Source organism: Peromyscus leucopus, chromosome 3, assembly GCF_004664715.2.
Source record: "Peromyscus leucopus breed LL Stock chromosome 3, UCI_PerLeu_2.1, whole genome shotgun sequence".
NCBI lineage: Eukaryota > Metazoa > Chordata > Mammalia > Rodentia > Cricetidae > Peromyscus > Peromyscus leucopus.
Window position 1 is genome coordinate 85,354,467 of NC_051065.1, and position 17,102 is coordinate 85,371,568.

At 38.7% G+C, this 17,102-nt stretch overlaps 1 gene segment (V, D, J or C); it reads left to right on the forward strand.

The window, feature by feature from the left end:
• Window positions 1–12,795: 12,795 nt before the first annotated feature.
• On the forward strand, window positions 12,796–13,291 carry LOC114689400. The segment is given in 2 exon segments: window positions 12,796–12,868; window positions 12,990–13,291. Coding segments are annotated over 2 exon segments (351 nt in total).
• The last annotated feature ends 3,811 nt before the right edge of the window (window positions 13,292–17,102 follow it).

The window sequence follows — 17,102 nt, forward strand, 5'->3', positions numbered from 1 at the left end:
TCTAATTTCATTTTCTGTATATGTGCACATCTGTGTTTCCCAGAACAATTTGTTAATGATTTTGTCTTTCCTTCTCTGTTCATCAGTTTGTTGGTTTGTGGGTTTCTATATTTGTCACACAGTTTACTCTAGTTGCTTTGACAAATTTGAGTATTCAAATCTGTTTAAATAACCTATGCATTTGTCTCTGCTAATACAATAGTGTTTATTATTCTACCTCTATAATATTGCTTAAGATTAGTTATTATAGTTCCCCAGATTTACTCTCTGTACTCAGTTTCCATGTGAATCTTAAGATTTTTTTCCCCCTGAGATTAAAGGTGGTGGTGGCACATGCCTTTAATCCCAGGACTTAAGAGGCAGAGGCAGGCAGATCTCACTGCATTCAAGGCCAGCTTAGTTTATAAAACAAGTTCCAGGAGGCTAGGAACCTTGCCTAGGAAAAAAAGTGTGGTTTTTTTTTTTTTGTTTGTGAAGATGTTGCTCTGGTTTGCATTATATCTACAAGTAGATTTTGGTAGGATGATTGTTGTCTCAACATTATTTCTTCAAACCCATCAGTATGTGCATTCTTTTTGACATTTGGTGTTATCTTTGATTTATTTCTCAGAATTTAAAGGAAAATTTTGAAGGTGAGAGAGATGACTCAGCCTGTAAAGATGCCTGCCACTAAGTCAATCACTGTGACCTACATGGTTAAATGAGAGAAGTGACTCTCTGACTTGTACATGTGTGCCACTCACATACACACCAATACAAAATTCATACCAATACATACAAGTAAACATAAATGAAAAATTTAAATGCCCCTTTATTACTTCTCTGTTACCTTATTGGTTTCTTTATCATTTGTTTGTTTCAAGATTTGTCATAAGAATAGAAAGATAATACAATATATGTCTCTCACTAAATATGTTTTTTTGGAGAGAAAAGCATTTCAAGTAGAAATTACCAGTACAATTTCAGAGGTAAAGAAAGTCTGTTAAGGAAAATCAGAAGACAGAGGTAGGATGGATACTACTTTTAGTAGGATGACAGAGGAAGTTTACTTCTAGTAAGTGACTGTCTTGAAGGAGAACAACCAGCCAGAAAATATCCTGAAATGAACGAAGGTAACAGAGACCAGGTGCAAAAGTTCCTGTAGACTTCCAGGGTAGTGGCTATGTGGAGGTGTCAGCTACACTTTCTTTCAACAAACAGAACCAACGTAGGGGATAAAGAAATATTGTCCAACTATATTACTTGAGGGCAGCACTGGCATACAGTGGGCTATCGTGGAGACATTAAGTTATCCAAAGATGCAAATGGCATTGTAAAGAATACATGAAGCATTCTGTGTGGATCACTGCATGCCATTGTTTGAAACCAGCTGGTAAACAAGGGATTTCCTATGACTGTTAGAATGAGCGAGAACTACTGTAGTCTCCACTCTAATGCTGTATTCATGAGTTCTCTACAGAAGTAGCTTATTGACCTGCTTTGCTGACCGTCTTGTAAAATCACCTGCCCTCCCCAAGAGAACAGAAAATTTCCATTTCTCCGTATCATGAAGAATCATTCAAGTAACCCAATCACACTGCTGGATATACTCTGATGTCCCTATCCAAGCCTGCCTTACTCAAAAAAAGAGGAGATTCCCACAGTTTGAGAAGCCCAGCACCCCAGGAGGTGAACAAGCCTCACATGCTCAGAAGCCAAGGCCACTACAATACTTATAGCACAGTTTTCCCACACTTATCCCAACCCAACCAACTGTAGCCATGACATCTAAGGCACATTTCCAGGAGAAAGTTTTCATCATGAAAACCAATCAATAAATTGATAGAGGTAAAGAATCTACCAGAGTTGCATTAAAATTTTTCAATATAAAAAATATTAAAAGTAGGAAATATATGTAATACACACACACACACACACACACACACACACACACACACACACATATATATATATATATATATATATATATATATATATGACATTCTGCCACATATCACTAAAACCCTTGGCCATATTTCATTTTTAGAGGGAAGCAGCAGCTGGGCTCTAGTGAGGTAAAGTGTTTTTGTTCCAGTCTGTAGCACTGTGTGGGTGGGTAGTATTCCACTGCTGACAGTAGTAAGTGGCAGCATCTTCAGCCTCCATGCTGCTGATTGTGAGAGAGTAGAGGTCCAGACCCACTGCCACTGAAGCGAGCTGGGACTCCAGAAGCCAGGTTGGATGTGCCATAAATCAGGAGTTTGGGAGAGGCTCCTGGCTTCTGTTGGTACCAGTGCAATCTACTATTGCTTATACTTGAGCTGGTTATGCAGGTCATGGTGACCCTGTCCCTTGAGATGCAGCCATGGATGCTGGAGACTGGGTGAGCACAATTTCTCCACTGGACACTGTGGTCAGGAAATCAAAGAAAAGAGAGAAAGGTTAGTAGACATAGAGATACACAAATAACTTGATACCATCCAACATTCAGAAGAAACAAAATGGAAAGTAGTTTATCTTAGACTCAGTCTACCCCAGGAAAATAATATTGGATTCTGAACTCAGAGCCTGTCTTACCTGTGACACTGAATAACATGAGGCTGAAAATCTGCAACTGAAAGTCCATTGTGTTTTCCAGTCTTAGTCAGACTAATTAGTGCTCTTCTGAAAAGTACATTACTTAAAGCAACTATGAGCCATTTGTGGTTTCCGAGGTTGAAATATGCAAATAACAAGATATGGTAGGCAGTTCATGGCTCATACACTCATGTAGTCTTTTATTTAGGGCAAACTAGGTAATCCAGAACAGCGTTTCTTTATTTTATACATATTACACTGATAAAGAAGGACATTTCTACAGTTCATGAGTTCCCACTAGGGTGGCTGGTCATCTCTGCATGTTTTTCTATCATGTTTGCAACATCATTATTCTTATGCAGATAGGTTTTATATTTTACTAGTAGGAACATAAAATCATCAGTTGTATTATATTAAACTATCAAATAAATCAATATATTGCTCAATGTGCCTCATTATAAATAAAGTATAGGTTATCTCATTAAGTCATTCCTGAAATTAGTGTTTAGTTCTCAAGGGCCCCCAAAATCTGAATAATAATCATCTTGGGCCTACTGAGAATGAAGAATACCAATGTTTTATTTTATTTTGTTGATGTTTATTTATTTTATTCTGTATGCATGAGTGTTTTATCAGCATGTATATATGTCTACCTTTTGCATGTTTAGTACATAAGGAAGTCAGAAGAAGGCTTCAGATGCCCTGAAACTGAAGTCACACATGTGAACCCCCATGTGAGTGTTGGCAATTGAATACAGGTGTTTTGAAAGACAAATAAGTGTTCTCAACTGCTAAGCTATATTCCTATGGGACATCCAATCTTTTTTTATTTTATAATTTAATTTAATTTTACATATCAGCCACATATTCCCCTGTCCTCCTCCTCCCATCCCCCCTCCCTCCAACCCACCCCCCAATCCCATCACTTCCAGGGCAAGGACTCCCCTGGGGATTCAGTTCAGCCTAGTAGATTCAGTCAAGGCAGGTCCAGTTCCCTCCTCCCTTCACCCAGGCTGAGCAAAATGTCCTTGCATAGACCCCAGGCTCCAAACAGCCAGCTCATGCATTAAGGACAGGTCCGGTCTACTGCCTGGGAGCCTCTCAAACCGTTCAAGCTAATTGACTGTCTCACTTTATGGAGAGGGCCTAATCCAGTTGGGGACTCCTCAGCTATTGGTTCATAGTTCATGTGTTTCCACTAGTTTGGCTACTTGTCCCTGTGTTTTTTCCAAACATGGTCTCAACAATTCTCACTCATACAATCCCTCCTCTTCCTCACCGATTGGACTCCAGGAGCTCCACCTCAGGCATGGCTGTGGATCTCTGCATCTGCTTCCATCAGTCATTGGATGAGAGTTCTACCACAACAGTTAGGGTGTTTGGCCATCTGATCACCAGAGTGGGTCAATTCGGGCTTTCTCTCTACCATTGCCAGTAGTCTATTGTGGAGGTATCTTTGTGGATTTCTGGGGACCTCTCTAGCACTTTGCTTCTTCCTGTTCCCATGGGGTCTTCATTTATCATGGTGCAGAGAAAAACAATGACATCATGAGGTTTTCAGGCAAATGGATGGATCTAGAAAAAATCATCCTGAGTGAGGTAACCCAGACTCTGAAAGACAGACATACTATGTACTCACTCACAGGTGGATACTAGATGTAAAACAAAGGATGACTAGACTGCTACTCACAACCTCAGCGAGGCTACCTAGTAAAGAGGACCCCAAGAAAGACACAGGGATTGCCCAAAGACAGAAATGGATGAGATCTATATGAACAAACTGGATGTGAGGGAAAGAGAGCTTAGGGGAGTGGGAGATCCCAGCTGGATCAGGGACATCCAATCTTAACTTTCATATTAACTCATTTCCCTTCTGTCAGATTTGGTACTATGGATAGAACAAATTACCAGAGGAAAGAGATCCTGCTGAATCAGAGAACACTGTTGCTAGATGGTCAATTTCTGAGAGAGGCTTGTTCCCCTCTATGAAAGGACCCAGACTTGCTGGATCTCCAGGTTCAGTAGGCTAACTGTGGGTATGGTCAATGCCAAGACAACTCTAAGCAAAGTATGCAAAGACTTGAAATCTTACTTGGGGCCAAGTGAACCAAGAACCTAGACACTTTTTTTAGTCTTTGATTTTTAGCTCTAAGGCTGGTGTTATTACTGGATAGATATGTGTTAGTGGTGCCCTCTCTGGTAAGATGGCCAAATGAAGACAGTGTTGAGTATTGTCCATTTTGGAATCCAGAGGTAAGATTATTTCACAGTGAACAGTGCTAAAATACTAGTGTACTTAAAAATAAAAATGCTTTTGTTGAAAACCAGAATGGGACTATTCTTTCCTCCCAGTGAACAGAGCCACAAGGAAGAATAATGTCCACACAGTCGCATACATGCACGCATACTCCGTTCCATGCCTTCATGAAGTATAGATACCAATGAGTAAGTGTTAAATACACCTGGAAATAGTTTAAAGTGTATGTGTTCTTATGAGCTTACTAAGTCTATATTCTTAGATATTTTGTACTCCATTTCTTATCATGAGTTTGCAACCAGGTGAAATGATATAGAATTTAATTATGGTAAAAAGGGACAAGTCTTTTCATACAAATCTTTAATATAACAAATTTTGAATATCTTATATAGTTTTAAAAGAGTGACACATGTTTCTTGTGATCTAATGCCAACATGTGAGTTTTAGATGCTGCTGTTCAACATCAAGGAAGAATACTAATGCCACACATCACATTGCAGTAAAAGGCTAATACTTGCATGTGAAATCACGTTTCTGTTGAAATGCAATATTTTGGGGACCTTATCAAGGGAAAGCTACTCAGACAAACCAATTAATATAGTCACACTTAGTCACCTTTACCTTGAAATTCCACAGAGGACAGCAAGACACAGACTGTTGTTGGATAAATGTTGATGACTTTTATAGAAAATGACATCTGAATTGTCATTGCTTGCATAGCATCTTCATTCCAAGATATTAAGATGGATGACAAGAGGAGTAAATAGCATAAAGATGTACAGCCTTGTGGATCATCTGTTTAAACCATATGACATCCTGGCAATTCAGGGCACTCAATTCCAAGTAGTGAGGATGAGGAAGGAGACATGCATCTTGTTGGCTTTACTGTTTTATTCCACAGCTGTCTGGACATTGTTTTGTCACACGAAGAAGAATGGAAACAGGTCTCTGCTGAATGTCAGTATCATCATTCAACTCCAACTGACCTTGTTGTTTGTAGTCCTCCTTGAGATACTCCACCTCCAAGAGTTGCTATATTTGGATTCCAAATGAGAGACAAAATGTCAAGAGAAGATCATGGCTCTACAGTTATCATGAATCTTTCATATTGAAAGGGTAGTTAGACTCCCTCCCTCTGGAGTACAAAGTTGCTTCTACTCCTTAATCCCTGGATATCATCCTAGAGTTGTGTAGTCATGAAGAGGGTCCAGGATGCATTTACCCTGGGCTAAGTTGAACTCAGACCCTCTAGGGAACAAACCTAAATCCAGTAATCAGATAATCTGACCAGAGGCTCTTTTAGGGACTGGGACAAAAAACCTTGTTGAGAGACAGCTCTGTTCCCAATACACCTCCCCTTGGCTAGAATGTTCACATGAGCTTTCAGAATGAGAATGTCCTTTAAATGAGAAAGGATAGACTGGAGACATGATTGAATGGTTAGAATCCAAGTTATTTTTCTAGAAATCTGGTTTCAATTCAAAACATCCACCAGGTGGCTCATAAACCTCTGCAATTCCAGTTCCAGGGGATCTGATGCCCTCTTCTGAACTCCAGTGGTATTGTAAGCTAATGTGTAGCGTTAGGGTACAAGAGACATACAATCACAAAAAACACCCAAATGCCTAAAATAAAATGAAAAACAATAACAAGCAAGCAAGCAAGGGAAAGTGTCAAAGTCAATATGGGGGTAGCTTCGTTTATAATAAAGCAAACATTTGAAATAACTGGCATCAATAGTTAAAAGGAGTATATTTATTAAAATACATATCATGGTACATCATCTGGCTGAATACAGAAGATATCCTTTGATATCTTGAGTTCTGCTCTTCATGAATGAGGGGACTGGTCATCAGAGCATGTAGGTAGTAAGCCAATGGATCATTCTGGGCTAAAGAGTGAATGCAGTTCTGTCTGTTTTAAATATGTACCTTCCATCACACACATGACGTATGACCTAAAACAGGAAAAAACAGAATGATAGTTTAAAATTCATACATTCCCTCTGCCTGCCCCACCCCAGACTTACCTTATTTATATTAGTCCAACATCCACAAGCTCCAAATTACTTTATTTGAGATGAAAATCAGAGGAAAATATCCATTGCTGCTAACACTACCATTTTTCTACATTCCTTCCCATTATTATGGCTTCCTCCTTCACTGTCCTTTGCAATATTATAAATTCAGTATGTCTTTTTGTAATGGAAGTTAAGAAGCAACTGCTTTTTCTCCATCCAGCTTCTGTGTGAGCTGACTAGAGACACTTAATACCCAGATAACAAGCTTTACCCAGCAAATTTCTAAAGTCTTTGAAATCTGATAGTTACCCATATAAAATTTTCCATGCCTCATGCCTAATTTTTTACAATGTAGCTGAGAGATCTGATTAAAGATTGTTAAGGTACAGAACATCTTCCATTCTATTGCTTCAGGTTTTCATGGCTGCTCCATCAATTAGCATGGTTTCTTCCCTACAAACAGCTCAGTTCTGAAGGTCAGAATTCTCACTAAAGTGTCATGGGACTTTTTGTGTTCTTTGGGATGGCAGAGAGAATTCAAATCAATTACTTTCTAGCTCTGGAAATTCATGTGGGAAAAATCATGCTCTGATGTGTACAGTCCAGACAAACAGCAAGACATTTTCATACTGGTTGCTTTATGGTGGCCTAGCTACTTAGAGTCATGTCTCTATAAGACTCCTAAGATTCAATGATTCATTCTTTTGATGGTTACTGATGATTATCAACTTGACAGGATCTATAATAACCCAGGTAGATAAGCTTCTGTATATACTGTGAGATATCTACAGATATTGTGAATTTCTAGGCAGCCTTGTGAGGGATTCTCTTGAGTAGGCTGACAGTAGTGGGAAGACTCACACTATATCTGGAGGCATCCTCTGCTGGTGCTCCAGATTAAAAAAAAAAAGTCTGAGTGAAAAGCTTTTGCTTGTGTTCTCCATGCCCTTGAATATTTCTCCTCAGTTCATCACCTACCCTGTCCTAATCTTGCCCCTGAGTCATCATCTACCCTGTACTCATCCATCTGTTGAGTTCATCATCTATTCTGTTGTCATCCTTCTGTTGAGTTCATCATATTGCTTGAACTTCACTTGAGTTCATCATCTACCTGTGTTTGTCTGATGCTGAACTTCATCTACCTTGTTTCTGTCCTGCATTGCTGCTACTGCTGTAGCTATCCTTTACTAACATGAATCCAGATTCTTTGGATTTCCAAGGTAGGCTAAAGACTAGTTGTTCTCTTCAAACTGGCACGCCACATCTGATGGGAGTGACAAAAGTCATAAAGCCAGCACAGCTGCTGACAAAGTTCCAGCAAAGTCTGAGCCACATGCTGGAGACCATGCCACTTTTGGTTTTGATCTCTTCCTGTTGCATACTCAGGGGATTTTTAATATTTGTGCAATTTGGGATTATTAGGTTGATGGAAAATTTCTTATGAATCATTAATGCATTCTTTTAGGGAGATATCCTTATCTACTTGAAGGTCTTCTTTACACCTTGGAGTGTGTCATACACATAAAGAATCCAGGTGTCTCTTTATGATGCTCATGAGATATTCCTGAAACATCTATCCATGTACTTACTCAGGAACAGATCAACAAGAATACAGTCGGCTAGAGGAATTGGCCACAGATCAAATTACAAGCCTCTTCCCACTATACACTCAAGGCAATTAAGTGACATAAATGGGAACATAGTTAGATTAGCTGAAGTTACCTCTGCCCTAAAACAGAGACTTATACTGATGAGCAAAGAATGATGTAGAAAGATGACAAAGAGTAAGGTGTCAGGACCTCCTTTCATAGAAAACTAGCTCCTGTGAAGCTACTGTAATGCCTTATGACCAAGGAACAAAATAATGCCAGGAATAGGCATATAAAAATTCTATACACATATGAAATATAAATATTGTATTGTGCAAGAATTGAATAATAATTGCAGTAGCATTGGCTTGAGGATTTTTCTTGGATACTCTGATCATTAAGAATTAATAATATACTGCTTGGGGCATGGCAATTTGCCCAGGCTGGCTCGAAGACCTTTTATTTTTATCTGCATCCTGAAGTCACAAAACTTACTAGCCTGAAACAGGCTGTCATATGTCTCTAGATTCTAAATGAATTATTATTGGACTGATGAGTAAAAATGGTTATAAAAGATAATTTATCATGATGACTGAATTGAATTGAAAATAGTTGTAAAAGATAACTCTGTTCTGTCATGGTTTATCAATGATGACTAAAAAGTATGCAGGAGAAAAGTGAAACACAAAGGGATATGAATGATGTTTTTGTCCAAAAATAAAATTGATATGATTGATGTTTTGGAACAACATTAACCTATACTTACTTGCTGAAAATGCTGTAAAAAAGACTCTGGCTGCTAGTCAGTCAGGCTGCAAGATTCTCCTTACCATCATGCCTGAATCACTTCTTTCCTTGCTGATACCTTACATCCTCCTGGTACCTGCTGGCCTGTCCTCAGGGAAGGGAACCCTTGAAGTTCTCAGTATCAGATGAGGAATGCTAAGGCATCCAGTGCCAAAGACCACCATTTGTTTGTGTTCCTGGCTCCCCACTGTGAAGACAGCCATTTATGGACTATAAGCCCACAGTGTATGCCACACAGAAGAGGAATCTCCCCTTATCTAGCCAGAAATGGCCTTCTAGTAACCAAATTGTCTAGATCTGGGTGACTGTTTGTTGTTCTCCATTCAAATTCCTGTCTGTGTAAATCCAGCAATAGTCATTCCCTTTTTTTTTTTTTTTTTTTTAACTCAAATACTAGCTGAGAACTAGGAACCATACTCATGTTACCTTGACTACATTTAAGGGTACAGCCTTTTAGCTGCAGTGTCATAGAACCTACTGTGGGGACTTTGAATTAGTATTTAGCATATTCTGCTTGTATATGCTGCTTATTTTTATATCTGTTTTGTTTGTGAATGTTGAGGGCCTATTTCACAGCAAACATAAGGAAAATTTTGAGAGGCTCTTTTCTTTTCTCACTGCAATCCGACATCCAATCATAAGGGTTTGTGGGCAAGAAGCACTTTATCTGCTGCACCATCTCAATCAAGCCCTAAATCTCCAGTGCATAAATATTCATCTGTCATTTCTGTTCTTCTAGAGAACCTGAATTCACACAATCCCTTTCTTTTAGAGTTCCAAGATATTTTTTCCATCTACATGACTATTAGCTTGGCAGGAAATACAATTTCATATATATAATTATATATATATAATCAGCCTGGTGACTGATCATCATGGGTGTGTTTTTTGCTGCTAAACATACAATGAAGAATCCCTCAATAGAACCTTACACTGAGAGAGCCCATTCAACAAGAAGAGAGAGGTTTAATGAACTCTCCACTGCATAAGGCTCCCTACATCTCTGCAGGTCACAAAGTCAAGCTCCAATAAACAACATTTAAACCTTTATAAATATGAATATAACATAGAGGAAAACTGAGGAAAAACAGAGGAGAGAACTTACTAATTTTTGTTGGAGAAAATTGATCCTGAGAGTCCTGGAGTGACTTAGTGATTCATATTATATTAATTCATATTCTAGAGTTGAAGGAAGAAGTAGATATTTTTTTATTTTTATTATTCTATTGTATGTCTTTGGATATTTTTCCTTGCATGTATGACTATGTACCAAAATTCATGCAGTGCCCAAGGATTCTCAAGAGGGTGTTGGATATTGGAAATACAGTTACAGATGCTTGTGAGATGCCATGTAGGTGTTGGTAGCTGGACTCAGGACCTCTAGAAGAAAATGGCCAGTCCTCTCTTAACTGCTGACTAGCTCTCCAGCATTGTATGGAGAGAGATTTTTGTTGAAGTCACCAGCATCACTAAACAGGATGCATGTGGAAGAAAAAGTGGGAAATATTAGTTAATGTCAGAAGAGAAGGTTTGATATGATGGCTTGATTGGAAATAATAACTCTAAACCAATAATGTAGGCTTATTGAATGGTTGAGTAAGACTGAAATCTGTAGGTTTTGTCATGTATGAAATCTCCCAGTGACACACATTTAAGAACACTATGGGTAACTGAAATGCCTCTGTTGATAAAGACTGGTGCTACCAAGCTTGAAGACCTAGGTTCAAATCCTGTGATTCACAATGGTAGAATGAGAAACATGGCTCCTTCAAGTTGAACTTCTGACTACACAAGACACACACACACACACACAACAGACAACACAACGTTATGGAACCTCTTCGTGTGTTGTGTGTGTGTGTGTGTGTGGTGTGTGTGTAATAAATAAACATATAAATAGAAGTAAAACAAAAGGCAATTGGGAAGCGTAAATCTTCATATGCTGACATCCTGTGAGAGTCACTTTTTTTTGCATGTCAATTTTTTTTTCTGTTCAAATTACTACTCCATTTTGTTGTTGTTGCTGTTGTTGTTTTCTGACTTGACTCTAACATACCATAACTTAATTAAAACATGTCCCGGTTAGTGGTCCATAAAAAAAAAAAAAAAAAGTAAACTGTTATGAAAAAAAGCATCATGTCCCAAGGCCCCTCTAATAAAATAGTTTAAAAAAAAACAGTGTTATTCTTGTATATAGACACAAAAATATTCAGTATACTAGAAAAATAACAGTGCTGAGAGTTCATCAACACTGATTTTGAATCTATTTGTGTTTCTGATGAGTGTGTTCTAATAATTATTTCAAATGGACAATTCTGTATAGACATAATGTGAATAAAGGAACAATGGTGTAAGCTGGATGTTTCTCCAGTTCTGCTTGACCAGCAGTCTGGATGAAACACTCCCACCTGCAGACCCTCAGCTGCTTATAAAATAATCACATAGATGTAGCTGAAGTTTTTTTGTGTCCCTCCTGGCCCATGGTCACAACAATCTCTCTCACCTACTAGTCCTGCAGCTGCTTTTATACAAGTAAACACACAGAGGCTTATGTTAATTAAAACTGTATTTGTAGTTAGATGGTTTCCTGTGTCCTAGCCTGTTGGTAGTCAGGACACATCTTTCTCACACCTGCCAGTCCCTCAGCCACTTGACCAAGTAAACACACAGAGGCTTATATTATTTACACACTGTATGGCCTAATGGCTCAGGTTTCTTACTAGCTAGGTCTACATCTTAAATTAACCCATGAATTTTATAAATTTATACCTCGCCACATGGCTTGTGGTTTACCGTTATCTTTACATCTTGTTTTTCATGGTGGCAGCTGGTAGCATCTCCTGACTCAGCCTTCCTGTTCCCAGAATTCTTCTCTCTCTTTATCCTGCCTATAATATACTTCTTGCCTGCCTACTGCCCAATCAGCATTTTATTTATTAACCAATCAGAGCAACATATTCACAGCAGACAGAGTGATATCCACAGCAATTAGAGGCTTATATTAATTAATACTGTATGGCCTATAGCTTCAGCTTCATTATTAATTATCTCTTAAAACTTAACTTAACCCATTTCTATAAATCTATATGTTGCCATGTGGCCATGGCATTACCAGTCTGCTGAAATCTTGTTGCTCCTTCAGCCATGGGTTGGCATCTACCCTGACTTCACCCTTCTTCTTTATGTATCTCTCCCTGAATGTCTTGCATGGCTGTAAGTTTTCTTACCATAGGCCAAAGCAGCTTTATTTACCATCCAATGGGAGCCACACATATTCAGAAAGATATCCCACCGCACAAAGGACTTTACAGTTGTGTTTATATCCATTGTAGTGCTGAAAAATGTATCAAAAATAATTTTATAATAAACTTTGACATTATCAGAAATAGTCTTCAGTAAAATCTGAAATATTCTGCTCTAAGTTTGGGATACCTGCCCATGGACCAGCTGCATTCCTAAGATAAACCAGTCCTGCATCTGTGCCCTGATCTGCCTAGGCCCTGATGATTTGCATGTGTTCACTCATATATTCTTAATAGTCTGGTCATACCCTGTCCAAGATTGAGTCAATATCACATCACAGCACAAACATGAAGGCTCCCTCTCAGCTTTTGGTGTTCCTGCTGTTCTGGATCCCAGGTAAAGAAAGATAACTATGTGAATTCCTTTGTTCCTTCTTAATCAGTGTTTACTGGAACTTCAGAGAAGCCATTTCTCTAATGACTAACCAAGTATATTGATTGTATGTTTCCAATCACAGGCATGATATGTGACATCCAGATGACCCAATCTCCATCCTTGGCTGCATCTCTAGGAGACAGAGTCACCATTAATTGCAGGGCAAGTGAAGGAATTGGTAATTTGTTAGCCTGGTATCAGCAGAAACCAGGAAGCTCTCCTAGACTCCTCACATACCATACAGCCAACACGGAATCTGTAGTTTTTGCAAAGTACAGTGGCAGTGGATCTGGGACAGATTTTACACTTATCATTAGCACCATGGAGCCTGAAGATGTTGCTACTTATTACTGTCAACAGTATAAGAGTACCCCTCCACAGTGATACAAGCCATGACCTAAACTACTGAAGGATGTAGCAAAGCACATCTGGCCCCCTTATTGCTTCCATCTGCTAATGTATTTTTGCAAAGAAAGACTGAGAAAGTCATGTGACAATAGGGTACAGCTGCCCATAGAGTTTTCTTTGCCTCAAAACTCTTCCTCCTTAGTACCAACAGCACAGTTTTTAAGGAAATTCTCATAATGTGTTTAATATCAATATGTTGGGAGTCATATAGCAAAATAGAAAGCTCTATAGTCTCCTAGGAGCTGTTTTCACATAAAGAATTGTAATCAGAATTATAGACTCTGTGTGGCTTGTTAGATGCCTCAAATGTTGAATAATATCCCCCTGCTTTTCTCAATATTTTTGAAGGTTCGGGAAAGTTTTGTGTTCACACTAGGTGGAAGAATCACTTCATGGCAGTCAGATCCTTGTAAGGACATTGTCTGCATTCATTTATATTCCTGTAGTCTTCTTTCATCATACTATGCTCACTGAGTATCCCCAACATACCTTTCTTTACATTATGGGCTGAAATTCCTAAAAAAATAATGAGCCAAAATAAATATGTCATTTCTCACCTTTCATTTCTCAGGTATTTGTGACAACCATGCAGAAATAATTAATGAAAGAGGTTTCTTATTTCAAAAAAGCTGATGATAAAAATAGGGGATTTTCTGTGGCTTCTTCAGAGTACATCTTCCCCAAGGAAGAGGCTGCAGTGCCTGCTCTCCTGGACACTTGGAAACGTGCAATACAGGAGTTGGTCATGAGAACAGAATAATTACAAAGGAGAATATTCTGGGAAATAACTGGTAGGAAACTTCAAAATGTTGAGATTTTAAAATCCTGGTTGGAAAGAGACTGGGGAATCTGTTATATTTTGTTTAGAAAGTCAGTATGGGGTCAGTTGACCCAATTCAGAATGGTTGTAAAGATGTTCAAGTAATATTTATATGGTTGTTTGGAGCCATGTGGGAAAAGGTCATTGTTATGAAACATAGTAAATTATGAAGGATGTGGCCACCTTATTCTCAGATGATTCCACTTGATCTAACAACTTTGGGTTATTTTTGAGAATGTAAATCTTTCAAAAACATGATGATGAATCAGTTTCAAAAGCACACTTAAAACTATTCTTAATATTTCAAAGTGGACAAGACCTTCATTTTTATGACCTACAGTGTTTGTGATTATGTGCTGTGCACAGGCTCTCTTCTGTGGTTGTATTAAGACTTGGGTGAATCTTTAAATAGGAGGTTGTACTGGTATGTGGATACAATATTGTAATATATATTGCCTTAAGAAGATGATACTGTAACTCTTCTGTGATCCCAAATAATAGGAAGCACAGAATGAACTCAGTGCATCTCAATATATTTCCTCTGCCTATAACTGTGTATAAATTTCCCTTTCTGTTACTGTATTATATTCCTCAGGGCTATGCATACTATTATGAAAAGATTTACTTAGCTCAAAGAATTGGAAGCTGAGTATACAAAAATTTGTTTTCTCATCCATCAGTCTCTGCTGGCAAACCTTTGAAAACATAACATCATGGTGAGTGACACCATGCTGGTCTTCTCAGGAAAAAATGGTCTTGTCACATCAGGAGAGGGACTGACATCCAAGGGAGAATTAGTTACTCCTGGGCTAAGAGAACCACTCTGAAAGACAGAGTTCTACCTATGAAGACACAATGTACAGCATCTCAGGAGCCACCTATCTTGGATTTGTGGCATGGATGACATGGTTATATGTGTTTAATCATTGAAACTTAGCTTTTTCCATGTGAGAAATAGAAGAGAGTCTGAGTCATCCATAGAGTACCTAGCCACCAAAGTGTTGAGACCACAGTCATCAATGTCTCAAGATATGCCTCCTCATTCCATGACTCTTCCATTCTCAGACCACCATTGTGCCACTTTAGGCATCTCATGACACACTATATGCAGTAGGAAGTTTCTCTTGTCCTTCCTGGCCCTGAGGTCTGGACAAATCTCTCCCACCAATGGTCCTGCAGCTGCTTATAAAATAACCACTCAGAGGCTTACATTACTTACAAAATGTATGGCCTATGAGTCAACTTTTATTAGCTAGCTGATGTAGTGGGTAGCTGTTCCAGCTTTGACCTTGAAGTACTACCCCCATTGAGGCTTCCAGTAACTGTCACATCTGTGAGGCAGGGCTGAGAGAGGAGCCTTTAAGACCCGAGATCTGGATGAGCCAGATCTCTTGGTTCCTGGATCCTGGACGCTGGAGGTCGACTGAGCAGAGTTCTCCAGAGAACACCGCTGAACTGTACTACACCTTTCCCAGACCCTGTAACCTATCCCTTTACTTGTAAGTTATGCCACAAAATAAACCTCCCTTTTAAATACATAGAGTTGTCTTAATACTTCCACCAATAACTTAATTTAACCCATTCCTATAATCTATGTTTTGCCATGTTGTCATGGCATTACTGGTCTGCTGACATCTTGTTGTTCCCTTCCCAGTGATCTGTGTCTCCCTAGACTCAACCCTTCTTAATCTGATCTTCATTTCAAATGTACCATCTATCCTTTTTCTGCTTCACCAATGGCCAAACAGCTTTATTATCAATCAATCAGTACAACACATATTCATAGTATACAGAAAGACATCCCACAGCAACCCTGAGATTTTCTATCCAACATAAACCTAGAAAGAACCTGGCAGCTGCTGGTTAAGATCTTCTGCATGGACTCATACTCTTCAACTATGAAAATGAACCCAGTTCCAATTCTGTTCTTCCAGGATGAAAACATTACCGGAGTCCCTGCCATTGACAACTGTGTCCCCTTAGAAGCTGGAACAAAGTCTGTGATAGAATAAGACAAGGAACATAGAAAATCCAATAGTTAAATAGGCACCTGTGGGAGAGGTTCTCCATTTCTGAAGACAAAGGCTATGTTGACAAGGGACAGAGGGCAGGAACAGTAATCTGAGGCATCAAACAGCAGGGTCAGGTATGTGTAACGGCAAGCCCATTCTATTTTGATGAAAAGTGGGAAAGTTCTTAACCTTGGATGACTTTAATGAAACTAATTTGGCAGAGCATTGATAAATGCAGAGTGAGGCTGAGATGGATAACAGATCTGTGCCTTACTTAATTATTGATAATTTCTTATGTTTTGTTTTATTTATTCTCATTTCTTTTGTTCTTTCTTCCTTCATTTCATTTTCCTTCCTTCCTTCCTTTCTTCCTTCCTTCCTTCCTTTCTTTCCTTTCTTTCTTTTCTTCTCTTCATAATCCTCCCAATAGTAGCATTGAATCAAACCTAACAGCATGGAATATTGTGCCAAATAAATTCATCCAATGAAAGAAGTAAATTAGATTTCATCAATTTTTTTTGTATTGTAGCAGAAGATTATTAAAGGTCTGTAATAAAAATGTAACCAAAAAGTATGAACAGGAACAGAATATATGTTCAAAAATAAACATTACTATTCTTAGAGGATTCTATACTGACATTTTTTTCTTTTGTTTCTTGTTTTGGTTTTTGAGCCCGGTTTCTCAAAATAGCCCTGACTTTCTTGGAACTCACTATGTAGACCAGGATGGCCTCAAACTCAGAGATCTGCCTGCTTCTACCTCTTAAGTGCTGGGATTAAAGGCATGGGCCACCACTGCCCAGCTACACTGATGTTCTTTATAACACAGAAAGGAACTAATTTTTTGCAGACTAACTTGTGCTGCTCTTGCTTTTCTTGGGCCTTGAGGGACCCCTTGGGCTGTGCTGAATCCTTGAGATGGACATAGGCAACCACACTGCTGTGTCCTCAGCCT